The sequence below is a fragment of the Nyctereutes procyonoides genome, unplaced genomic scaffold (genome assembly GCF_905146905.1).
Source record: "Nyctereutes procyonoides isolate TBG_1078 unplaced genomic scaffold, NYPRO_anot_genome, whole genome shotgun sequence".
NCBI lineage: Eukaryota > Metazoa > Chordata > Mammalia > Carnivora > Canidae > Nyctereutes > Nyctereutes procyonoides.
Genome location: NW_026575082.1, coordinates 741412 through 768754, shown reverse-complemented (window position 1 = coordinate 768754; position 27343 = coordinate 741412). Strand labels below are relative to the sequence as shown.

The window sequence follows — 27343 nt, the reverse complement described above, 5'->3', positions numbered from 1 at the left end:
TGAGGACAAGTAAAAGCAATGTAGTGAAATAGCAGCCATTCTGCAACCCCAGATTTGTTGACTAGAAATAGTCTGTGAGGGGACCAATGGTCATGGTTTGTTTGCCTTTGGTTTTGGAAAATATTTGTTGTCCATCTGGAGTATTGCATTTGGGAATGCCAGAATGTTCATCCTCAGTAATCTCTGGAGAAAGATGCTGCAGAGTAAACAATCGACTTGTGACTTAGCCTTGTGCCCCCCTTCGGCTGTGGTGGATTGACAGGCTCAGGCCCTGATCACCGGTACCAGTTGACCTCACAGGAAGAGGGCAGCAAATGTACTTCCGGTCGAGATGCTGTGCCAATGCGCAGAGTGCCCAAGAGCCCAGGGGCTCGATGGAGACAGCACTGTGGGCGCATGAGCAGCCAGGTCCAGACCGCAGGGAACAGACAGTTCATTTACAAGGAAGAACGAGAGAACAGGGAAGGCTATGGAGTCAGGCTCAGGAGACTTCTCCTGGACCCGCACTCCACAGACAGCGTGAGAACAGGATGGGAATCAGTCCGTGCCTGGTTATTTGATGCTGAGGAGCTGCTGCTGTCTGTTGTGATAACATGGGGCTACACTTACTGTAAGAGCCCCTTCTGTTATTAATAACACTCAATCAGGCAGGAAGGGGCGGGTCCCAGGCCAGTTCTAGCTGTGATCTTGGGGGGCAGCGGGAGGGGGGCCCCCAAGGCGGTCCTGGATGAGAAGAGGCATCCATACGGTGCTTTATGTGACACCATTCTGTCCACTTTTATGTACGTTGAACATTTCCCTTAAAAAATACAATAGGGAGGGACACCTGGGTGGCTGAGGTTGAGCATCTGCCTTTGGCTCAGGGTGTGACGCTGGAGTCCCGGGATCGAGTCCTACAGCGGGCCCCCTGCATGGAGCCTACTTCATCTGCCTGTGTCTCTGCCTCTCTCTCTCTCTCTGTCATGAATAAATAAATAAAAAATCTAAAAAGAACAAATACAATAGGATTGGAAGGAAGAAAACACATTCCTGATATTCAATTCCTGTCACTTATGTTTCTTATGTTTGTAGTGGAGATTTCTTGCATGTTTTGCTTCATCCCCACTGTTGGTACTTACGTGCATGTACACAGGCACACACACTTGCAGCACAGTGAGAACAATGCTCAGATGCACCGAGGGTGTTCCGGGTGCATTTGCATGCAGTAGGGCATCTAACAAGACACCCAAAGTCATAGTGGTTTTCTTGACATCCGCTCCCTTACTAGAGCAGCATAAATGTATCGGCACCTGATTATATAATCAGGACCTTCTGGCTCATCGTTTCCATGGCAGGACGACTCCTACTCCTCTTCAGTTCCTCCAGGATGTCTATAAATCTTCCTCTCAATGAAACTCGCTCAGTTCTTCTTGCTCGGCTTTGGCCCACTGAGGCAGAGGTGAAGAGTGTGTCCCACCTGAAGGTGGGATCTAAAGAATCGCTCTCTCCCATCGCAGATTCCATATGAGCCAAGCCGCCCCACACTCCCCACGTGTCTCAGGCCAGTTTTGTGCCGCACCCCAGCTTCCTGCTCATGCTCCAAGGCTACCTCCTGATGTTGGCGGCAACCTTGTTACCACTCAGTGCAGGCCTCCAAAAATCAATTCACATGGGAACACATGTGGTTCCATGTTAAGCACTACAAGTAACTACAGTTTGCCAAGTCAGTAAATGTTAAAAAAAAATTTCAAACAAACCTAGTTATTTTTCAGGACAGGAGGGTATTAAGTAACAAATAGTCTCCTGCTTTTGCATGCAGTGCTTTCCAGTCTTGGGCTCTATATGGGGAATATTTTTCATCTGGTTGGGAAACAGTAATGTAATTCTTTCAATTTCTGTCCTTTGATGGTAGTATCCTATATATTTCTGCCAAACCTCCCCTTCCTATTTATTTATTTTTATTTAAATTCAGTTAGTTAACATACACTATGTTACTAGTTTTAGAGGTAGGGATCAGTGATTCCTCAGTCTTATATCACACCCAGTGCTCATCTCATTACATGCCCTCCTTCATGTCCATCACGCAGTGACCCCGTCCCTCCACCCCTCTCCCCTCTAGCAACACTCAATTTGCTTCCTGTGATTAAGAGTCTCTTATGGTTTGCCTCCCTCTCTGTTTTTATCTTATTTTTCCTTCCTTTCCCCTATGATCCTCTGTTTTATTTCTTAAATTCCACATACGAGTGAAATCCCATATGATACTTAATCTTTCTCTGACTTATTTCACTCAGCATAATACCCTCCAGTTCCATTCATGTCATTGTAAATGGGAAGATTTCATTCTTTCTGATGGCTGAGTAATGTTCTATCATATATATAGACCACATCTCCTTTATCCAGTCATCTGCTGATGGACATCTGGGCTCTTTCCTTAGTTTGGCTCTTGTGGACATGGCTGCTGTGAACACTGGGATGCAGGTGCCCCTTTGGGTCACTTGTATCTTTGGGGTAAACACTCAATAGTGCATTTGCTGGGTCATAGGGTGGCTCTATTTTCAACTTCTTGAGGAGCCTCCACGCAGTTCTCCAGAGTGACTGCACCAGGTTGTATTCCCACCAGCAGTGGAAGAGGATTCCTCTTTCTCTACAGTCTCACCAACATTTGGTACTTTAAAATATGTTACCTTAATGAAGGACAAAATATAGCTTAATCACGTTCTTAGCACATTTTGCCTTGGTGAAACTAAACTATCACTCAGTAATTATATCTAATACTGTATTTAAATCCATGAACCTTAAAATCATCCTAATTTTACAGTTGTGAAGCAAAGATTGATGACCTTGACAGAATAACCATGTGCATGAAGAGCAGTGGTCCCCACAGTTAGGTGCACAAGCTTCCAGTCACGTGGATATGTGCTCCTGACCCAGCCCTTCCTGGGTGGCTGTGCTTCCCGTGTCAGCATTTCCCCTTTGCATGAGAAGTATGTTTCCCGCAACACTGCTCTGTCAGAACCTTTGGTACGAGCCAGTGTCCTGGAGAAGGTGCAAGCAGAAAGCACTTGGACCTGTGTCCATAGCCTTGCTCCTCCTTATAGCAGGTTTCCTCAAGTGACCAGTTGTATGCTGTGTGTGGTGCTTATGCAGCTAAGGGAGTTCTGTTTTTGTATCATAGTTTACTTTTATGCCTTGTTTATATTCTTTATGTCGTGCAGACTCTGTAAACTCATGGTAAACGTGTATTTGCCCCATTTATGTGCTATCTGGGTTTTATGAGTCCAGCGTGCCCACATCATCTCCCAGATAAGCTGACTGTGGCTTTGCATGGCTTTCTCTCACTTTGGGTCACTTTGAATTGCTTGTTGGACAGCAGTATTGTGTTGCCTTCTTGATAACAGCATTCATGTACCTTTTTCCTTCATAAGTGGAAAGTGGGGAAAGGATATGCAGATACCAAGTGTGAAATAAATATTGTTCTCATAAACATGATACAGTTGAGGCGACCATGGAAATGCTTTTGGAAGGGAGCAAGGTTCAGCAGCCATCACTGAGCTTTGTCTTTGTGGTTTCTTAGCCCTGAACCACTTGGCAGCATATTCAGTTGTGAATGGAAAGACTCGGGTGAAGGGGTGAATTGCTGGGAGCATCATGTCTAAAAGGCGAGACACAAGGACTATGGGTCTTACATTCCCGTTAATTCTCTAAAGGGATCCTTCTCTTTTCCTCACTCTGTATACTGCGTGCAACCAGCATTCTCTTGTGTAGAGAATGGTTCTCAGACCTCAAATCTTTGTGATGGGCTTTCTCCCTGGGTGCTCTGATTCAGGTAATTAGGGACTGTGACTTGGGCATCAGGATTTACGCTTTCCCAGGTGGCGAGTGGGCAGCAGTCCCCAGAGGCTTCTGGGGTGCACACAGTTGAACACTGAGCCCCCACCCAGCCTGAGCGTGACATCCCTGTCCTGTTGATCTGAGGCCATGGGGTAGAAGACCCAACCTCACTGACATCTTGGACAGCTGACAAGTATCCAGTCCTACCCACACTGCCGCCTTGATGTGAAATAAATGGAATCTTCAAAGAACTATCCATTTAAAACCAAAAAAGCAATAGTTTTTTTTTTGTTTTTTTTTTTTAATTTATTTATTTATGATAGAGAGGCAGAGAGGCAGAGGGAGAAGCAGGCTCCATGCACCGGGAGCCCGATGTGGGATTCGATCCCGGGTCTCCAGGATCACGCCCTGGGCCAAAGGCAGGCGCTAAACCGCTGCGCCACCCAGGGATCCCAAAAAAGCAATAGTTTTATTGTAACAATATGTAATCTTAAGACTTCTTAAGAACATGAACATTAGCAAGTTATATATGGATAGTAGAATTTAATAGATTTTTAAATTGAGACAGAGTTAAATTATCACAAAGTAAGTGAATGTACCAAATCTTAACATAATTTAGGGCAAGGTCCTCTGAACAGCTCTGTGATTAGGACCAGTTGACCTCCTGAGCACCACACGGTGGTGGAGGCATCGTGATCTGTGCAACCTGTGAGAGACTCATGTGGCCCAATGTGTAAACTCAATATGTACTCTCCAGAATCTCATCTTTAAGAATCTACCCTACATAAATAATGTTTTTATAGCTGCACTTTTTTGTAATAGCAAAAAATTGTGGATCACCTGAGTATCCATGTTTGGGAGGATGATCCAACAGAATGTGGTATATCCTAGTAGATTTATGGCGTGCCCACCAGAAGTAATAGAAAACACCTCTGTGTATAGTCACGTGAAAAAATAGTTTGTAAATGTGTACCTGTCTCCATCAGTGGCATAATTATAGGGAAAATTGGGAGAGGTTATATACCAAGCTAGGTGACCCCAGGGTGTTAAAGGATAAAATGAGCATTTACAAATATAAAATAAAAACGAGGGCCTCTAGTTCCAGAACAGTGGAGTGGATGTGCTTCTCCCTGTTAGTGCCCTGACGTGCCAGATGTAGCACACACAGGAAGCCTGTGAGCAGGAAGGGAGAAGGCTGGCTGGCCCTGTCAGGAGGGACATGGTCAGCTCCCGGGTGTTCTGCCTCGGACCCTAGACTGGGTGCTAGGGAAACCTGCAGTGCAGAAATGCCAGTGGGCTCAGGCCAGGAGCCACTCTCTGACAGGAACTCTTGTGCTTCTATTCCAGCCATTTGCAAACGTGTGCTTTCGCCATAGTATGTGTGGCCCTCTGGTGATGTGACATGTGGAGGTGCCAGCGGGCACTATGGTGGCAATCACATGGCCACAATATGTGTGTCCAATCAACCTGGTGGACAACTTACACAGTGTTACCTGTTGGTTCTAGCTCAGCAGAAGTGAGGGAAAATCTGTAACCTCACCCTCTGCCCCCAGAGACCAAGTGGGGACCCTAGACTTCCCCCTTCTCCTGGCTGTCCAGAGAAGGTGATCCAGCTCCCTGGCCAGCATAAAGTCGGAGAAACCAAGGGCTGGGCAGTCAGCAGACATAACATGGGCAGCCTGGGCGGCCATGGTCACTGACAGTGAGGAGCTGATGGGTCAAGCCAGGTTAGGGACAGGGGGGTGCATGTGGCCACAGATGCAGGTGAGGGCTATGTTGGTGCAGATAGAACACCTGTGCCTCTAGATGGCTTTGCCAGCCATGCAGATGCACTCGTGATAGTGACATGATGGGCACTTGGTCTGAGACTGTGGCATTCCATGTGAGAGGACAGCCGTGGGGGTCAGGTGGAGGGTACAACGACCCCCTCTGTGTGTGTGTGCCGCTTTCTATGAATCTGTAAGTATTTCGGGTTAAGTCAAAACAAAAGCCAATAGCCCTTCCCTCAGGCTGGCAGATGGAAAGGGCTGTGGTGCGCATGCTGCCCACAAGGAAGAAAAACACGTTTCCTTTCAAGGTAGCATTTTTTTCTTGTAACTAGAGGCTTTCTTATGAAAAGCATATTTATCTTTCTTTTTCCTCTCATTTCATTGATATTTTTTACCCCAGAGAGCTCTAATTCTATAATCGGTGAGCATTTCCCGTGCCTGCTGGGTTCCACAGCAGTGGAGCGTGCTGCCAGCAGGCTTCAGGAGACTGGCTGCAAGTGCAGGACCTATCAGCTGTGCTCCTGTGAGGGTTAGGGAGAGCTTCTTGGAAGCTCACCGACGTTTAGAGCTCAGCTCAGCCTGTGGAATGCTCTTGCTGGAAGCTGTGCAGTCCTGCGGAGTTCAGAGGGCCCCCGGGGCTGCAGAGACGTGTGACAGAGGCAGCAGCTTGCACTGACACCTGTCCTTGGGGCACGTCTGCTCGGCACGTGCAGCGCTCTGCCCCCAGACACCTCCTTGCCCCTCCTCGACCAGGGGTTGGGCCCTTCCATTCATCCTCGCCGTCTGAGTGCATGCATCACTTCCCAGCGATGGGAGCCCTGGTACATGAATAGCACGGGGTTCATGTTTATTTTAACGTGAACAGATTAAATGTGGTGATGGTTCTTCTTGGCAGTTTAAAAACCTGTTGAAATTCACCAAACATGGCCCAAAAGATCTTCCTAGAAATGATTAATCTCTTTCTACAAATGGCTGACCCTTTCCACTAAAGCATAGTTTGATCTGTTCTTTTCCTGATACTCATCCTAACCCTAAAGCGAATCTGGTCTTCAGATGCAGCTTTCATCATCGGCAAACAGTGCAGCACAGAAATCGGTGATGAGTCAGTTAGTGAGTAATGAGCTGAGGCAGATGGTCATGTGGACAACAGACAGAATTCGTAATCCCAGGATCTGAGTCCTTGGGTCTCTAACTCACCGACAGGCTGAGCATGAGCAGTTCACTTCACCTCTCTGCCCTGTACTTGCTGACGTGCAAAGTGGGCACAGGTGCTTGTGCTGCGCTCAGCAACAGGTGGAGGTGGAGGTGGGGGTGGAGGTCCTTCTGCGGGCCTCCTGACTGCACTACACCCACCTGTAGGGAAGGTGCATCGAGTGTCTGGTTTCTGGCTCAGCCTGGTGCTCTGACTGTGCGCCAAGGGCTAAGAAGGACAGTAAGGCAGGGCCTGCCATGCGGCCTTGCAGAGCCTAGGCCTCAGCCTGCCCCCGACACCTCGGAGTCCTGGCTTCCTGAGCAAAGGCACAGCCTCTCTCTACCCTGGTTCCATCCAAGCTTCCAGAACAATGTCTTCCCCTCCATCTCCAGCCCTGCCTCCCCACCACCCCTCCCCTAGACCTTCCTCAACTTTGACCCCTGTCATCATCAGTGTGCTTGACTGGTCACCATCACCCACACAGGGGACGAGTCCCTGGGACCAGGAAGCACAGCACACAGTGCCCTTGGGGACAGGATGCGTGTCCACTCTACGGCCCTCCCCACCGTTCTCCCGCAGCAGCTGCAGCCAGAGACCCTGTATGCGCCTCCCGTTGTGCTCAGGGCCGACAGGGAGCACACTTGTTTTGTGCTCTTGTCTCTTCCTCTGCGCCACAGGCTTCCTGAGGAAAGGGACTCTCGCTCCTCTCTGTGTTTTGGGTGCAGTGTATGTGACCTTATTTATCCTTTGCTGCATCTGTGCAGGCTATGTATTCGTGTCCTTCAGTGCAGACACACTGAGGCATGAGGTTCCTCAGCCCACAGGTGACAGAAAGGGCTTACACCCAGGTCCATCAGCCTCAACAACCCAACATGCAGTGATGCCTTTGAAGGAGTTCTTGGCCAAATGTATAAGTGGGGGGCCAACTTTGTTAGAAATCGATGGGAATGTGGGAGTTGACAGTGTGTCTGGGGAACAAAGACTGCATCCTGAAGCCGTGTGGCCATGGGAGCCTTGCCAGCTGATGTGGAAGGAGCGCATTTGGCGAGGATGGTGAAGAGACTTCCTTTCTGTCCTAAGGAGTTGACCTTTCATGTAGATGGTGGGAGTTGCTGGTGGTGTTTGAGGGAGGGAGGAGCATGAAGGGTCCTATTCTGGGAACGTGGCACCAGTGAGCCACTGGCTACAGGTCAGAAGCCATTCCAGAAGCTTGCAGGTCAGGATGAGGGCTGAGGGCCCCAGAGTACAGATAGCAGCAGGAGGGCACTCACATCACAGCTGTGTGTGTGGAGGTCTGAGGATTGGCAGGATACAGAAAGTGAAGAAAGGGTATGGAGGATGGTTGGGTGGGGTATGCAGGACAGCTCCTGTCATTACGGACTCGGTGCATCCCAGCTCTGCCTGCATGCCTATGGACCCTCCTGCCAGCCTTGCTGACGGGGACAGGGGGTGCAAGGGCTGGCAACAGTGCCCGAAGTCTCGGGCAGGGCTCCTGCAGGGGAGGGAGAGGCCAAGGTTGTGCATGCACAGGGTAGAACCACCATGCTGGAGGAAGAGTGGGTGCAGCTGGTGCTACAGGATCAGAGAAAGTTAAACCCTAAAATGTCTGCAAAGCCAGAGTCATCATAACAGTGTGGCCCCAGCACAACACACAGATAGTGGAACAGAATCAAGAGCCCAGAAAATAAATGCCACACATAAATGGGTCACTAATGTATGACAGAGGAGGCAAGAACAGACGGTGGTGGGCAACAGTCTCTTTAGTAGGTCCAGGGAGAATTGCACCTGTTCCTTACAAACCACACAAGATGAGTGCAGAACCAGAGACCAGAGCCGCAGAAGTTCTAGAGGAAAACGCAGGCAGTAATCGCTCTGACATTGGCCTTAGAAACATTTATTTGGATCTCTCTCCCCAGAGAAGGGCTGCAAAAGCTAAAATAAATGGAATTACATCAGATGGGATCTCCTCTAACTAAAAAGCTTCAAACCCATCAACAAAATGAAAAGGCAACATATTGAATGGGAGTAGATATTTTCAAATCATCCATGCTGTAAGGGGTTAATATCCAAAAATATATAAAGAACTTAGACAACTTGGGCAGCCCGGGTGGCTCAGCGGTTTAGTGCCCCCTTCAGCCCGGGGCATAATCCTGGGGACCTGGGATCGAGTACCGCGTCGGGCTCCCTACATGCAGCCTGCTTCTTCTCCCTCTGCCTGTGTCTCAGCCTCTCTCTGTGGGTTTCTCATGAATGAATAAACGAATAAAATCTTTTTTTAGGGGATCCCTGGGTGGCTCAGCGGTTTAGCGCCTGCCTTCGGCCCAGGGCGTGATCCTGGAGTCCCGGGATCGAGGCCCACGTCGGGCTCCCGGCATGAAGCCTGCTTCTCCCTCTGCCTGTGTCTCTGCCTCTTTCTCTCTGTGTCTCTCATTTATTCATTTATTCGTGAGAGACACAGAGAGACAGAGACAGAGACACAGAGGGAAAAGGCTGAGCCACCCAGGGATCCCCAAATGAATAAAATCTTAAAAAAAAAAAAAAAGAACTCTGACAACTTAGTATCAAAAAAATAAAAACACCCCAATTAGGCAGAAGATCTGAAAAGGCATTTTTCTAAAGAAGACCTATAATCGCCAACAGACACATGAAAAGATGCTCAAAATCACTAATCATGAGAGAAATGCAAATCAAAACTATAGTGATAACTTCTCCTCACACTGGTCAGAAAGGCTAAAATCAACACCATGAGGAGCAACAGGTGTTGATGAGGATGCGTTGAAAGGAGAGCCCTCGTACACTGCTGGTGGGAATGCAGTCTGGTGCAGCCACTCTGGAAACAGCATGGAGGGTCCTCAGAAAGTTAAAATTGGAATCACAATGGGATCCAGCAATCTCATTTCTGGGTATTTATCCAAAGAAAATAATAACACACCACTTCTGTGTTTACAGCAGCATTGTTTACAATAGCCAAGATCTGGAAATAACCCAAACCAAATAATCCTTAGGTGAATGGATACAGAAGAGGTGGTATGCAAGCGCCTGGGGGGGCTCTGTCAGTAAAGCATCTGCCTTCAGCTCAAGTCATGATGCTGGGGTCCTGGGATTGAGTCCCATGTCAGGCTTCCTGCTCAGTGGGGAGTCTACTTCTCCCCCTGCCTCTGCTTGTACTGTCTCTCGCAAATAAAAAAATAAAATCTTTAAGAAGAGGAGGAAGAAGAGGTACAGACATACATTACGCAGCTATAAAAATGTAATCTTGCCATTTTTAACAAGGATGGACCTAGAGGGTATGATGCTAAGTGAAAGAAGTTAAGGAAGTCAAACTTGTGGAATCAAATATAAACAAAAGAGAAACAGACTCTTGACACAGAACAAATGGGTGGTTGCCAGAGGGGAGGCCAGTGGAAGGGTAGGACAGGAATGAGATGAAGAGCTGCAAACCTCTTAAATGTGAAATGAGTGAGTCACGAGGGAGGACAGAAAGTACAGCACAGGGAGTGTAGTTGGTAATACTGCAGTGACTGTCAGGCAGGTGGGACTGCACTTACATAGGGAGTGTTGTATAACTGTAATGTATAAAAATATCAAATTCGCTACAACATACACCTGAAACAGATAGTATTGCCAATTATACCTCAGTTTTCAAAAGGAAATATGGAAGTGATTCATATCATCACAGTAAGAACACCAGTGACATGGTAAGTCTTCTCGCTGGGTAACTGGGCACGACCCCAATGCTGTTCCCCGTGGGCTCCCAGGGCGTGAGATAGTGAGCTGAGCACAAGATGGGGCCTCTTTACTTAGGCTCTTTTGTTACTTGCATCCAGTGGTTTACACACCTAAAGAAATAATAGTTTACCTTTGGTAGGAGCTGTGCAGGTGTAGTATTCTTATTTTTGTTACACATAAAAAATCATTAGTAATCAAAGTCAGATTGAAGGAAGTATTATCATTTATCGTAGTCGTAATTATAAACTGCCTCATTACCACAACCTGCCATAAAATAGAATGCCTCATATTCAGTGTGTATCAGAAGAAAAAGGAAAGTGTCTAATTATGTCAATCTGATAAATATTTTTATTAATATAATAAATAATTTTTCAGAGAACTGCTCACTTGGGAACAAGTAATAGAGGTGAGCTTGGTGCTTATTCTAATAGGAATTAATATAGTTTCATTATCTTCTATAATACAACTGTCATTTTAATCTCAAATTTTTGATGTAAACAATCTGTAGAACTTACTTCATTTGGAGGTTGAATTATTTTTAATTCTTTAATATAACCTTTAATATATTTTAAATAATTCTATTGTATTTAATGAGGGTGACATAACCAGAAAACCCTTTCAAACTATACTTCTCATGTAATTTTGATTTCAGGAAACTTAGGTGCTATTCAAAGTATTAAAGGACTAAATAGAATTTTCAAAAAAGCAAAATTTATAAAACTGATTAAAAATAGCTAGTCTTTGAAACTTATGAGACCCTGATGTATGTATCATATCCATTCTTGTAAGAAGGTTAATCAAAATCTCTAAAACAGCGATGTGAAATACAGATTTTCCTTTATGTTAACGTAGCCTACATGTCCTAGTGGGAGTTCTGAGTCAGATGTGCTATTTTGTTTTGAACACTAATGTGAATGGAGTCATGGGTAGATGTGAAAACACTTTGTATTATATCTCCAATGTCACATGTACCAAAGAAAGCAAAAATTAGTTGATATTTTATGGATGTCTTATAGCCATGCTTAGAAAGCCCAACTTTTACCATAACTGATTGGGGATATGATTGTTCATTTCCACATTTATAACTATTTCGGTCAGTGGGTGATCCCTCTGTGAGCTTTAAAGTAGGTGCAGAAAAGCCCAGGGGCAACTACATGACGTCCATACCCACAGGTGTTCACACTTCCTGGGTGGCTTTATTTTTCTAAAACCCGGTAAGCAGCAATTACATGTGCACATTGTGTGAACATTTTTATATTAAGTGTTATACATACGCAGTGTTTGGGGTTTCCAGAATCATGAGGACGTGTAATTGTGAATTTATGTGTTACTTTTAATGAAATTCACCATTTTTGAAATAATGTTAACCTCTCACTGTGTTCCATAATATCATTCACTGTACTATGTCTCTCTCTGATAAGAAGGCAGACACAAGACATCTCCTAAAATGGGCCTGCATGTGCTCCTCCCTTAAACTGCCTTCCTTACCCACTAGGAGTGCAGCACTTGCTCGTGCTCAAGCACCTGGGAGTGCCTGGCCCCCATGGACCTGCAGCCCCAGGGGCGAGCCCTGACCACCAGGCAGCTAGAGAGAAAGTGCCTTCCTCTTCATGGACTTTTCTGTTGCTCCAGTGATGCGAATGGATGCTAAGGGTGAAATGCATCGGTTTCTATTCAATGAAAAATACTTAATTTCTCAAAACTGGGTTTTTAAAAAAACTGGTAGGCATGCTAATTTGGGACTAGTTGATGTCTTTCTCAGGCAGTGTTCTAGAGGATAATTACAAAGATGTGACTGTTTTCCAGTTTCCTGCCTGTCTTAGAACAGGCAGAAGTTCTATTTGTACCAAACACATCTGAACTGATAGGCAGAGGCCCCACTTTGTTCAGGTAGCTAGAGCCCTTCACATCATTGCACGGCCTTCCGGAGGGAACATGGAGGGATGCTTGTGCTCAGCAGGGAAGGACATTCCTAGATGCTGGATTACATAGCAGAGCGTTCTCCCTGCTGAGGGGTCTCGGCCCATGGATGTCAGTGTGCGGGATGGGAGCCCTGGTCATGTTGATGAGCTTGCTTCCTCTCTTGACTGATCTTTGTCACAGGAACCCTCACCCAGAACGAGATGGTGTTTAAGCGGCTGCACCTGGGGACCGTGTCCTACGGAGCAGACACAATGGACGAGATCCAGAACCACCTCAGGAACCCATACTCACAAGTGAGTGCATTTACTTACGCAGGGGAGCTGCCTGGCACCCAGGAGCCAGCCTATTGCATCTGCAAATCTGGAAATCAACAAATGTCTTTGAATGTTTCAAAACACTCAGTTCCAATTGATAAATCAAGAAGCAGTTTTTAGACTAATTTTAAATAAGCATTTCTGTATTGTAAAAATAATAGAAGGTATAGCGACCTTAAATCATTTATTCATATTAAATATTTCTCCTAGTGAAAAAAGAATTAACTCGGCATAGGTAGTATTTTTAAGACTAGTAAGTACAATGTTGCATCACATGTGTTTCTTACCAGTGCTTCTGTGTTTCTTCATAATTAATAAGACTTTCACTTTTTTTTTCTTTTCAATGAACAGAAGTAGACACATGGTACCATGAGCACTGGTGTCCCCTCTCACTCTGCCCCAGCAGGTATCTGTGGGTAGCGGACCTAATTCCATCTGAAGCCCTTCTTCACCATATCATTGTGAAGTGAAGCTCAAATGTCACATTATTTCATCTGCAAATATGTTGTCTGTATCTGGATTAGATAAGGATTCCTTGGTACTGGGAAGAAGCATATCCTAAGTATTATCTTTTCTCTGGATCTTCAGGAGGGCTCTGAGGTTGCAGGAGCAGGAATTACTGCCTTCCTGGGAGGGTGAAGCCCAGCCATAGTGTTTGCCAGAGATGTTGTAGGCAGTGCCCTCTGCAAGTACGTCTGTGGCCCAAGAGGGTCCTGGCATTGGGCCCACGAGGCCATGTGTGTGCACAGAGCATGAGCATGGGGCTGGCAGACGTAGGCCACCCTGCAGAGTTCATTTTAGGCCACACAGTTCCCATAGCATTTATGAGTTCATTTTAGTTCCCACAGTTCCCTAGGTAGCATTTATGTTGCATTCATTCTGTGTAACCAAACCTCGCTACCCCAGGGCATCTAAGATGCTCACGCACCAGGATGTGGTCTGAATTAGGGGCCAGCCATCACTTCCCTAAGCTGCCTCTCTGCTTGTCTGCTGCTCTGTGGTAGGATTTGGTCACCCATATACTAACCGGCCAACATGTAACAGGTGCAAAAGTGCACATCACCCACGCCCCAGGGCAGAGGCAGCTCCCGTGTCCATAGACCACTGCCGCCACGGGGCTTCCAAGGGCCATCTAGCGGTGGTGCCCACGGAAGCCATAGACTGCGTGTATTGACTGTCACACTTCTGACTTGACTTCCACAGACGAGCCAAACTGCACACTCCCTGAGCAGTTTCTGCTCAGACCAGATTCAAGTGCACTGTCTGCCCTGCATTCAGTTTGTGAAAACCTTCTCTTCTCTAATATTTACCAGAATGGCATATACTTTACTTTTCAAGATGCCATCAAATGAAAAATATTGAATGTGCATATTTATCGTATGTAACAAGCACACATACGTGCACACACACACACACTTAAAACCAAGCCCTTTCTTAAGTTGGATGTCACTCAGTTCAATACAGACTAAACCCAGAACATTTGTTAACAGATGGAAAATCTTAAAAAGAGAAAAAATAAGACTTCCCTTGTCCTGGTAATCTACTCTGGGTAGAAACTGTTCCAGGTAAAATCTGTTCTATAAAAAAATAAATTTACATTATCCATGAATATGATTTTAAAAGCTCCAAATAAGCTATTTTACTAGAAAAATTAAAAGCAAAAAGGATGAGTCACTGTGCAAAAACAGCAAATATTTACTACTTATTTCCATGTAAGAGGTCTTTTAAAAATCTTTTTCTTAAGCTATCTGTTGGTTGGCTGCTTAGACAGTACTTTTTATGTAAAATTGATTGTATCCCTTAGATTCTGTCTTTTTATTAAGATGATAATAGTCTACCAGGTGCACTGTTATAGAACACAGATCTTTCATAATCTGATTCTGTTTCCCCACCGGAAGCATTTGGTGGTGGAGGGCATAATCTTTAATGCCATTTGTATGAAATTAAATTATACAGCCATCAATAAACATAACATAAGTCATAAGGGGAGTCAGCCATGTCCTGTGTTCCTGTAACACTGCCGCAGGAGCGGCATGCAAATGGAGTCAGCGTGCTGGGGGAGAGGCACTGCCAGCTGCTGAGCTGCATAGGCAAACCCTTCATTAGACAGCCCTGTAATTTGACGGGCAGAGTAGTCATGGTTCAGTGGCTCTGCACGCCCCGTCCAACAGCGAGAGCCTTGCTTTCTCAGGAGGGCTGTCACGAGTGGCTGTGGAGGTAGCCGAGGAGGGACTGTGGTGCTGTGGGGTTGGGGAGGTGAGCACCCTCCAACACAGCCCAGCGTGGGGAGAGTCACCCAAACGGTGACCCAGGGAGTCACGTCAGGAGCTCATGATGTTGAGAGAGGACGCATAGGGGTCAGTTTCCCTCAGATCGCAGTGGTCATTGCTAGGCACCAAACCAGACTCTAATTCAGGGGCTGTCACAAGCTGGATTCCTCTGTTGGATTAAAGAAATATTCATAAGCATTTTTCCCTGCTTTTCACTTTATTCCACTTTAAGTACAGCAGTTTATAACAAAAACCCAGAGCAGTTAGAAGTATGTGGTTCTAGGTGGTTCTCTAACTTACCCTTCTTTACAAGGAGAGTAAACGTGAGTTATTAAGGACTTAGCAAGCCAATGCCATAGATCAAGTGAATCTAGTAAACAGAAACTCTCAGACTTTAAGTTTTATAACAAAGATTTTGGTATATGTGACAACCAGGAAATGTCAACGCGCTGACAGCAGAAGCACGAAAAGGTCATTTATACTAACAGCTGATATGTAAGAGATGATTGGAATAAAATCAAGCTACTTTTATTATTCCTAGCTAACTAGCTTATAAGAATAATATATGCTGATAATTCCAATGTCGACTACATTATCACTTAATCTTGTGACCTTCCATATTTTATCAGATGCAGTCTCAAGCTAGCGGAAACAATACCAGTTCAACGCTACCTAGAAAAGCCCAATCTTCAGCTCCTAAAGTTAGAAAAAGTGTTAGCAGTCGTGTCCATGAAGCCGTGAAGGCCATTGCGCTGTGCCACAACGTGACCCCCGTGTATGAGCCTCGAGCCGGCATGACTGGGGAGGCCGAGTACACCGAGGCGGACCAGGACTTCAGTGACGGAAACCGCACCTACCAGGCTGCCAGTCCTGATGAGGTCAGTCGGGGCTTCTTAGAGGATCTCAGTACAAACTGGCCATCAGAAGGCGTGAAAATCCGTTCTTGGGATCCCTGGGTGGCGCAGCGGTTTGGCGCCTGCCTTTGGCCCAGGGCGCGATCCTGGAGACCCGGGATCGAATCCCACGTCGGGCTCCCGGTGCATGGAGCCTGCTTCTCCCTCTGCCTGTGTCTCTGCTTCTCTCTCTCTCTCTGTGACTATCATAAATAAATAAAAATTAAAAAAAAAAATCCGTTCTTTACGGGGGTGAGTACAAGGGGAGCTCTCTAACCGTTTCTAACGGTGCTTAGCTCCAGGCCATGAGGGCACACAGCGGCTCTTCCAGGTCTCTGCATTTGGTCCTGGTGTGTCCCCTTAACTAAATCTTAAGAGTTAGTTACTGGAAAACACATGAGAATAATCAGAGTTTTACTGATTTCATAAACTGACTTGTGACCAAGTTAGATCTTAATAAAGCTGCTGAAGCTTGGACGGTCCCTCCCTTATCGTCTGGTTTTCTCTTAGCTCCACATGAATTGTCTGGCTCGCATGTTACATTTCTAGCTTTTTTTTTTTTTTTTTTTTTTGCCAGACTTTAGCTATAGCATATCTATTTCAAAAGAGAATTCGGATGTAGATCATTTTGAAAATTTTCAGGAGACAGAAATAGTACAATCTTAAATGTGGTAAATCAGTCATTTCTGACCTTACACCATTTTTTGATTTTTTTCTTTAAAGATTTTATTTATTTATCATGAGAGAGGCAGAGACACAGGCAGAGGGAGAAGCAGGCTCCATGCAGGGAGCCCAATGTAGGACTCGATCCCAGGACCCCAGGATCATGCCCTGAGCCAAAGGGAGACGTTCAACCACTGAGCCACACAAGTGCCCCCATTTTTTTAAATTTTAGATTGATAAAAGCCATTGTTAAATTAATTTTTCCAATTCTATTTTTCAGCCAGTATATTTTAAATACAGTTTTCTTATGCACTCTTTTGTACTCAAGGTTCTTGAGATGATTCTGTAATCAACCGACCATGGAAACAGTAGAAGCAAACAAACTTCTTTAAATACCCTATGAAATTGGACTATATAATAACTCCCCCACAAAAGGACCTTCAATCACAGTTTAAAAAAAGAATCTGATCTAATGTTTTAAGGAGAGGAGCCTGATGATTCTCGTTAAAGAGTATTTCAGAAGAGCAGAGTCCTTCCATTCTAATGACATCACTGCCAGGAACCTGGGATGCCCGCATCAGTGAGGCCAGAGAGGCTGGGGCCTTAGGCTGCTGCTCAGAACCGCAGCGTGAAACCGAGAACATCGAGGGGCTGGGTGCTTCTGTCACATGTACCGCAAAGTCCAGAGCGCTGGCAAGAGCATCCCTGCTATTAAAGTTTTTTAAGAAGTCAAATAGATAAATCTGTGAGTCAGAAATATTAAGAAGAGTGTCATGTGAGTAATACCTATAGTCAGCTTGTGACCCAGGGCAGAGAGAGGACTGGGTAGATGGGTGCTGTGGGTGCCAAATGGAAGAGCCCTGGCCAGCTCGCAGGGGCATGTGACCTGCTTTGCTGCAGGGGAGCTGCCCATCACGCGAGCCTATTTGTTCCTTGAAAGCAGCTTGCGACCATCCTGACATGCCTCGTTCCAGAGGCGCGGAGTCTTTGTCGGCCTGCCCCAGGGAGCCGCAGGTAGAGATACCTGCTCCCTTAATCCTGTGTGTCAGGTGGACTGCAAGTTTTGTTTTCTTGTTTCTTTCCGAAATATGTGCCTTCTTGTGTACACGCACTGCGTTCCACACATGCCAGCTGCGGGGCAGGCCTGGTGTGGGGCTGGGGCTTCTCCATTCTGGAAATGCAGAGTCACCCACAGCTGCGACCACTGAGCCTGGAAGTCTTCCCAGGGTGCCCCCCACCCAGGGTGTGCTGCAAGCCAGGTGGGGCACTAGTGTGCAGGGTCCCTCCACAGTGCCCCCTGCAGGCCACCCAGTGGAGACGGACATGTGATCTGTGACCTAGTTCTGACTTCATTGTGATTAAGAACAGGAGCTAGAGGGATCCCTGGGTGGCGCAGTGGTTTGGCGCCTGCCTTTGGCCCAGGGCGCGATCCTGGAGACCCGGGATCGAGTCCCACGTCGGACTTCCAGTGCATGGAGCCTGCTGCTCCCTCTGCCTGTGTCTCTGCCTCTCTCTCTCACTGTGTGCCTATCATAAATAATAAAAATTAAAAAAAAATAAATCCATTTAAAAAAAAAAAAAAAAGAACAGGAGCTAGAGACCCCAAGTACAGCAGCAGATTCAAGGCACTTTACAAAGCTTTAGGCACAGCTGTATTTGTTGAAAATCAAATTTATTTTTGAAGATTTAGTTAACATAGGCATTTCCATGTTGATTTAGTCAGAAAATGATCACATGATAACCAGAACAAGCTACTTTAGAAATTAGGACATGTTACTCACCTAAGAGCTTAGAGGTGGTGAAAAAAACCCCGAAAGATGAAAGTTCAGTTTTCTTTAAATGTAGAAAGCTGAGACTGCTTTCGCTGGCTCTTGGCCTCCTGTTAACGCTGGCATGGAGACCCCTCCTGATCTCTCTCCCCAGACCTGTACCTCCTTCACCCCCCACAGCCGCCTCACATACATCTGCCGTCCTGGCCTCACTGTGGGTTGCATAGCTTGCGTGGAGCTCTGAGCACCTCCCAGACATGAAGTATTGGGGTTGCTGTGCTGGAATCATTTCCATGCACCCCAGTTTCTCCCCACACCTCTTCTCGTGCCCCACCCAGGATGTTCTTCTGGTTAGGGTCCTTCAGGGCTAGAGTTAAGGGAATTTTCACCCTTTAAAACATGGTTATTTTACTGTTAGACATTTTTTTTTAAGGCTTTATTTATTCACGAGAGACACAGAGGCAGAGATATGGGCAGAGAGAGAAGCAGGCTTCCTGCAGGGGTCACGCCCTGAGTCAAAGGCAGATGCTCTACTGCTGAGCCACCCAGGTATCCCTACTGTTAGACATTTTTATAATAACTTTATTATTATTGCAGTTTTTGAGTTAAACTGAGAAGAATGAAAAAGGCTAAAAAGAAAGAAGGATCTCAAAGCCTGTTTGATCCTGAACCATCACCTTCATAGCAGCTTGTCTGGGTCACACCCTGGCACATTTTGGGCACAGTGTGGCACCACAGGTATTTGAAGGGAGAGACTGTGCGCTTCCTCAGCCTCCTCAGACACTTGTCTTCTTTTATGGGTATGCCGATCTCAGCCAGGGCCCCCACCCAAGGTGTGCGGGTTTCAGCCAGGAGCCCCCTCAAGGTGTGGCAGATCTCAGCCAGGGCCCCCCAAGTATGCAGGTCTCAGCCAGGACCCCCAAAGTGTGTGGGTCTCAGCCAGGGGACCCCCCCCCCCCAAGGTGTGCAGGTCCTATCAGGGCCCCTGCACCTGGGCCAGGGAGGTACTGACATCACCCACCTTCTGGGAGTATCAGCCTTGACATTCAGGTGGGAGCCAGATTGCTGGAGGCCCTAGCCAGACTCTTCTGGTAGCTTAAAAGGTCTTTCCCTTTTTGGTACCTGATGACATTGTGATGGTGAACTCTCGTCTAGTGTGGGTCACAGTGCCACCCATCCCTTTCCAGGACTGTTGGCACGGCCTGTGAAGACGGAGACTAGCCCCACAGTGTTGCAGGTTGTCGAGCAACTGCGAGTAGCTGGCTGGTCACAGGGAGGAGAGTGCTGGGCACGGGGGAAGGGGGAGGCCGAACTCCACCTCCCTGGGCTCCGCTGTCTCCTCCAAGTGTGCTTGGTTGGGAGTCTGCTGGTCAGTGGATGCGTCTTTGTGAGCACCACTATTCCACTCAGTGGAGTGGAGTTGAGCTATAAGTATGTAAACATCTGTTGTAGGCAAACTCAGTGCGGCTTCTGGAATCGTGTGTATAGCAAATCTTTTTATTTGGTAATAGGAACTTTAGGGAGAAACTAAGAGAGCTAAGATTCAGAAGATGTGTAAGTTTCCATCTTAGTATTCCAGTGTCTACCCCTGGTCACTGCTCTTTGAAGGAAATGGACCACATTCCTTTTCATATAAAGAAAGGGTTGAACACATTGTTTTCTATATAATATTCAAGAAATTCATACAATTATATATTGAAGAAGAATTATATCCCAGTCTTAAGCATGGGAAACTGAGACCACAGATGTTTCTCAAGAAAAATTTTATTGAAGTTGTAAAAATACTATATTACATATTTACCTTATTATCTACCAAAAGTAAAAACAACTTTTATTGAAAATACATGGGATTTTTCATCTTTAAGCTTTTAGAGACGTCATAACACTTTTTAAATCTTTTTTTTTTAAGATTTTATTTATTTATTCATGAGAGACAGAAAGAGAGAGAGAGAAAGTGAGAGAGAGGCAGAGACACAGGCAGAAGGAGAAGCAGACTCCATGCAGGAGCCCGATGTGGGACTTGATCCGAGGACTCCAGGATCCCACCTGGGCCAAAGGCAGGCGCCAAACTGCTGAGCCACCCAGGGATCCCCAACACTTTTTAAATCTTAAATTAGGAATTCACAATAGAGAGGGATCTCATCGATTCCAAGATTACTAGAACCAAATTGAAACTGCTAATCTTGTAATTAAATTTTTTCCTTGTTTAAAAGTTCTTTCTACTTTGGAGATTGGACAATGATTAAAAGTAGCAGCCCATTAAATAACCCTAAAAAAAAAAAATCCCTAACACATATTTTAAATCTGAAAATGAAGAAATAGAGTTCATCATAATTTTTAAAGAGTTCTATTGATGCAATGTTTGCAAATCCCTAAGGCCCAAGGAAAATAATCTAAATGGTTCATTATTTAGCTTATTGAGCTTTGCTGCAGTTAGGTTGACGGATGATGGCAATGCTTCCCAATCACCAAAGCACCGTTTTAAAAGCATTTTTTATTGAATAAAGTGCTTAGAATATTGCACCCTGGAGCTTTATTCAGGGAAATGGCTCAATTGATGTTTTCTGTGTGACCCTAGCTTTGACCTATCACAACATGTATGGTTAATAAGCAACATTATCATTTCAGAGACGTCACTGGTTTTGTACATTCTGCATCAACGTGTTTATGGCTCTTGTGGCCTCTTCATCTTTAGAAATACTGTAATTTAGTAGAATGTTGTTTCTGAGTTCTAATATCACAGTTGCAATTCTTCACAACCTTAAATGGCCTTCATTTTCATTTTCCTGAAAACAGAAAGGATCTCTTACCTTACCTACTGATATACACAAAGGAACATTTTATACAAATAATGAAATTCTGGAGGAGTTAATGTTAAATCCTTAAAGGTTCCATGAGGTACGGTCATTAAATATTTGCCATGATGTGTCCTCATGGAGTGTCAGGGATGCTTTAAGGTGTGGCAAGCAGTAGTAGTATTCGAGTGTCAGTGCCTCATCTAGTATTCACCACGTGGAACCTGCTGATGCCCTGTCCCTGTTTCTTATGATAAGTGATCAATATTTCATTTTCTCTAAGAGAGTAGAAAGTTTCACTTGCCTGTTGCTTTCTCTCTACAGCCTCAGCATAGCAAACTGCAGCTTAGTAAACATTAGCTGTTCGTGGAAATTCCTGGATGGAATGAAAACCCATCCCCCTGCAGTTGTTGTATGTCCATTGCAGTGACAGAAACCCAAGACCCGAGTGTCGTGACCCATCATCATGGACACCAGCTTAGTGGGCACATGGTGACACAGACCTTGAGGACCTCCAGCCTCCTTGGGTCCAGAATGACTGATTGGCCATGATTTTTAGTGACTCCTTACTTCTGAGAACTAGCTGTTTACTGGCAATATTCTTCTCTACACTGTGGCTGCATCCTTTCATGTAGGAACTTTCTTTGTTTACATATTATTGTAGATATCAGGTCCTCGCTTGGGCATTTATTTGCAAGGATCAACTAAAATTTATGCCAAACCACAGTGGATTATTTAAATATGGAAGAATATTGTGTCCTTAATGGCATTGCTTTTGGATTTACCAAGGCAAGCTCTCAAGCATGTAATGGCTCCAGCTGCACACTCACTTTATTGTGCATGCCCAAGGAAATGGGCCTAATCGTGCTGTTCATTAGCACCCGTTGGGGCAGGTCCTTGTCAGCCACGGAAGCCCTCTTCCCAGGAGCGGTGGAGAATGTGCACATACAGCCTACCATGAGTGTTGATGGGCAGTTTCTCCAGGCAATCAGATTGCATTTCATGTTCATAATTCTGGTAACTATAACAACGATAATAATACCACAGTCGAAAATGAAGATAAGTCAGTGATGAAGTTATGATCTATAAAATGCATAGTAAGAGGGCAGCTGGGGTGGCTCAGTGGTTTAGAACCGCGTTCAGCCCAGGGCCTGATCCTGGAGACCTAGGATCGAGTCCCACGTCAGACTCCCTGCATGGAGCCTGCTGCTCCCTCTGCCTATGTCTCTGCCTCTCTGTTTCTCTGTCTGTCTCTGTCTCTCTCTCTCTCTCTCTCCCTCATGAATAAATAAATTAAATCTTTAAAAAAAATGCATGGTAAGAAATGTATCCCTGAGTGTAGCTGGCAGGTATGTGTATGTAATTGCTAACATGATAGATTTCTCAAAAAAAAAAAAAAAAAAAGAGAGATTTCTCCCAAGCTTTTAAATAGTAATAGCACAGAAGTTTCTGAATAATGGAATTGCAGAGGAAGATTAATGATAAGGTCTTGCCTCATATTATATTTTCTCTCCTATGGCAGGACCCTTTGGAACACCTTCCTCCCCTGGTTACTTAGCCTAGAGAAGTGTGAATGTGTACATAAGTTGCCTGTGACAAAGATTGTGTGTTACTGAGTGGCCTGTGGAGGAGATTTAGCCCAGACTCCCTCTTAAACATATTTTTTATATTCACATTTTAATTTTTTTCTACCTCTGTGTTATTGTCAGTAGTTAACATTATTAGAAATTTCTAAAGGCTCAGAAGTCATAGAAATAGTCATAGGAAATATATTAAGACTTTAAGTTTGCAGTTATCGTTATATTTCAGAGAAAAACCTCTCAAGATTACATCCTGTTATAACATCAGGCAGCAGCTTCCACAAGAACATGGCAGCACACAAGGAGGATTTGATAAACCACTTTTCCCACATTTTATTCAAATACTGACAAAACTGCCTAAACAGATCAAATCAAGTAATAGCACTGGAAACTTTCTTGCTAAAGAACTCATACCTGAGTACCCAGAAAATTTCATTTTCTGTAGGCAGCAGATACAGAATGAGGAGTGCTAGATGGCCCACACAGTCACTGAGAGTATACCAGGGAACAAGAAAAGATGTGCACCCCACTTCTGTCTGAGTAGCCTCACTGATGGGGAGGGCATCAGTGGCAGTGTGGCAGTGTGCTCCCTGCTCCTGAGATAAATTCTGAGCCAAAAACCTGACAGTGTCTGCCCCACCCCTCAGCAGCTTTGTGTGCATGTCCTGTTAGTACAGAGAACATGACCTAAGAGAAGCCATGGTCAGAGAGGCCAGAGATCCAAAGCTGTTTCCATGTAAACACTGAACAGCAGCTGCTCATGCTCCAGCTCACAGGCACAACTGGCAGCATGGCAAGGGCAGCAGATGAAACTGCATTTCCCTTGGAGAACATCCCCGGGAGCACCTTGCAGACCAAACCAGAGGCTGTGCTCACCAATAAGAAGAAAGAGAATAATGAACTCACATCAACTAAAAAATTCAGAAGGATAAAAGAAAATTAGAGAAAGGTAGGAGAAGAAAAAAGTAATAGTTGAGAAGGCAATAAATTCAGAAACTATTGGCAAAAATAGGGACCTAATATAAACCAGTGAGTGCAAAACTAAGTGCACACAGAATTATGCACATGAGGGGTGTATAACACACATAGGCCTAAATGCTTACATGAGTATTAAACAGCCCAAACACTAATATTTTTGAAAGGCTCATCAAAAAACTATATTCAGGAAAAATATGAATTAGCAAAGTGGAGTCTAAAGAAACACATAAAACCTGAATAAACCAGAAAAGAAATTCAAAAAGTTGTTAAAACCACAGCACCTGGGTGGCTCAGTTGGTCAAGCATCCAACTCTTGACTTTGGGTCAGGTCATGATCTGACCTGATTCAGTACCCATTCCTGCTCAAAACACACAAAGTAGCCCCTTCTCCATTTCCAGTAATAATAGTCAATGCAAAATAGAGAGGTCCATCCTTAGCATGATCTGTGAAACTAGTCTTAAATCAATACTCACCATCACACTGTAGAGATAAACTCTACAGTTGTTCCCAAGTGAAGAATAAAACAAGGATGTCTGCTAACACCCATGTCATTTAGTACTGTCCTGGATGTTCTCATCAGACAGTATGTCAGAAAAAAATCATTATAGTTATTACAAGGTAATAAAATTACCACCTAGACATGACATGACTGTATATCTAGGCAACCAAAGAAGCATCTTTCAGGAAACCCTAATAAAAATACACAAATCCATACTTTGTTATATATCAGTAACAACCTGCTACATTGAAGACGATGTCCCATTCACAGAGCTACAATAAAAATATTTAATCATGAACTTAAGTAGAAATATGTCCTGTGAGCAAAAACAACTTACTTTAAAGCTATGCTTTAAAGCACTGTTATTAATGCTTTACCTACACTCCATCTTTTAGCCACTTCTGAAAGTCGTGTCCTCATTCATTGTTCAGGTGATTGTCAGCCCTGACTCCCCTTCGGAAACATCAGAGGAGTTTTAAACCCTCCCAAGTCTAGATCTCCTCCAAACCTACTGAAACTAAATCTACAGAATTAAACATTCTTTACCATTTCCTTACATTATTCCTAATCTGCTTTAAAAACAGTTAATTTGGGATCCCTGGGTGGCGTAGCGGTTTAGCACCTGCCTTTGGCCCAGGGCGCGATCCTGGAGACCCGGGATCGAATCCCACATCGGGCTCCCGGTGCATGGAGCCTGCTTCTCCCTCTGCCTGTGTCTCTGCCTCTCTCGCTCTCTCTGTGTGACTATCATAAATAAATTAAAAAAAATTTAAAAAACAACAGTTAATTTGATTAAATGTGAAGGTTGCAGTGTATGTTGCTTAATAACTTAAGTAGATACACGTGTTCACATTAGACTGTTCTATGAATCTACATTTTACCAGCACAGACGAACCTCCTATGAAGACCACTGTGCTAGGAGTCTGTAGTCTCAAGTCCTAGAAACCACTCACCCATGTTAGGGCTCCATTACCCATCAAAGGAGAGCAGGTCTGTATGTTTGTGCACTCGCTGGTGATTCCCCACCTCCCTCTCCCCGCCAGCTCTCTCATGGTTATTGAAACACCCAAAACAGTCTTAGGCCCTGTATCTAATCAAGAAATACGATTTGCAATTGCACAGCTTCCCATATCTATCTAGGTCCAGGTGGCTTCAGGTGAATTCAACCCAACATGTATGAGGAAGTAATACCAATTCTGTACACACTCTTCTAAAATACAGTAAGGGAAGAAACGCTTGTCTGTTGTTAAACTGATACCAATATCAGACAAAGGCATCACCAGAGAACTACAAACCAAATCACTTAGGGGCATAGGTACAGAAATCTCAGAGTGGGAGCAGTTCGAGTCCAAGCAGAGATGAAAACAGTAATACATCCTGACCAGGTGCATACCCCAGTAATGCAAGGTGGGTTCAACAGTCGTAAATTTATCTACGGACTACAGGGGGAGATCCGTATGATCACTGCAGTAGCCTCAGGGGGGAAAGCACTTGGCAAAAATCCAACATCTGTTCCCGATAAATTCTCTCAGTAAACTAGGAGTAAAAGGGTCTGTTCAGCCTAAAAGGGCATCTATGAAAAATCCTGTAGTTTCTGTGATACTTCATAGGAAGCAGTGGGTAATTCCTTCTAATGTTTGGAGCAGGCAGTGGTGTCCTCTCTTCGCACACAGCTCCTCACCAGGGTTCTAATGCACGAAAAGAAATAAAAGGCATACAAGTTGGAAAGGAAGAAGTAAAACTGTTGGGGTAGAGAGTATGATTCTCTCCATAGAAATTCCCAGAGCTCCACTAGAACAAAATGGTAATTTACCAAGATCGTACATTCTAATGCCTACATACCAAAACTACTTGTATTTTTATATACTAGCAGCGATCACTTAACAAATTGAGATTTTTAAACGTGCCATTTATAACGCACTAAAAGCACATGAAATACTTAAGGATCGATCTCGTAAAACATGTACAGGGTTTTTGTGCTATCAGCACTGAGGCCGTGAAGGAGGGGGTCACAAGGGCCTGAGTGTGAGGGCACATTGGGCCCACGGACTAGAAGACTTTCTGTTGCCAGGGAAGTGCAGGGGTGATTCTTGGAGGAACAGTGCCCAGAACAACGGGACTGTTGGACACAAAGCCTCAACCAATCTCTCCCCACGTACAAAAATTAACTCAAATTGGTCATAGGGACACCCAGGTGGCTCAGCGGTTGAGTGTCTGCATTTGGCTCAGGGTGTGATCCTGGGGTCCTGGGATCGAGTCCCGCATCGGGCTCCCTGCATGGAGTCTGCTTCTCCCTCTGCCTGTGTCTCGGCCTCTCTCTCTCTGTGTCTCTTGTGAATAAATAAATAAAATCTTTTTTAAAAGAATGGTCATAAACATGAAAAACCTAAAAGTGTAAAATTTCTAGAAAAGTATCTTTGTAGGCTTGAGTCAGAGAGTGATTTCATGGGACACACATGGCACAGTTTGTAAAAGAAGTTGATCAATTGGACTTGACGGGAAGAATCCCATTCTTGAGAAGACGTGGACGCACCACAGATCTGTGGGATATGTGAAATAGGTGTCTGATAAACGCATGGAAACCAAAATACATGAAGACGTTTCAGAACCCAGTAACGAGAGAACCACCACCCAATTTAAACATTGGCAAATGATCCGAACTGACCCCTTCAGTACCTGAAGAGGTACTGTTTACGGCCTTGTGCGTCTTCCAGGTGACTGGCCTTTTGTGTGGTGAGGACTGGCTGCATGGTGGGCTGGTAACTCACAGGGGGAGGAAGACGTGACGTAGACCGCAGCCCCCCTGGTGCTGGCACCCAGGAGGGAGCCACCCATGAGCAGGTGTCAGGACTGTCCTGTGGACGCCTTCACTCGTGTCTCCACTTTGAAGCCACTCTAGAGAAGAGACTAGTCCTCTCCTCTTGGAGTGTTCATGCTGGCTCCAGAGCACACTACAGTGAGCACAGTGCACTCGGGGGCCTCAGGCACCAGGGTTCTAGAACCAGCTGCAGGTCCGGGTGTGGGAGGTGATCAGCAGACCCCTAGGCATGGGGGGGGGGTGGTCTGAGTGAGTGCCACAGTGGAGAGAACAGGCAGGTGTAAAGGGGAGAGTGGGAGGGAGCCAGGACACTAGCACGTCAGGCCAGCTGTGGAGCCTT

General features: G+C 45.2%; 1 protein-coding gene across 5 annotated transcripts in view; it reads left to right on the top strand.

Annotated features, from left to right (window-relative positions):
* Positions 1-27343, top strand: part of LOC129514446 (probable phospholipid-transporting ATPase IIB) — a 242290-nt gene that overhangs the window by 178852 nt on the left and 36095 nt on the right. For all 5 annotated transcript variants that reach the window (XM_055333018.1, XM_055333020.1, XM_055333016.1 and 2 more), the window contains 2 exons: positions 12604-12716; positions 15637-15885. In XM_055333018.1, the coding sequence (XP_055188993.1) occupies positions 12604-12716; positions 15637-15885 (362 nt within the window). The remainder of the gene's footprint in view (positions 1-12603; positions 12717-15636; positions 15886-27343) is intronic.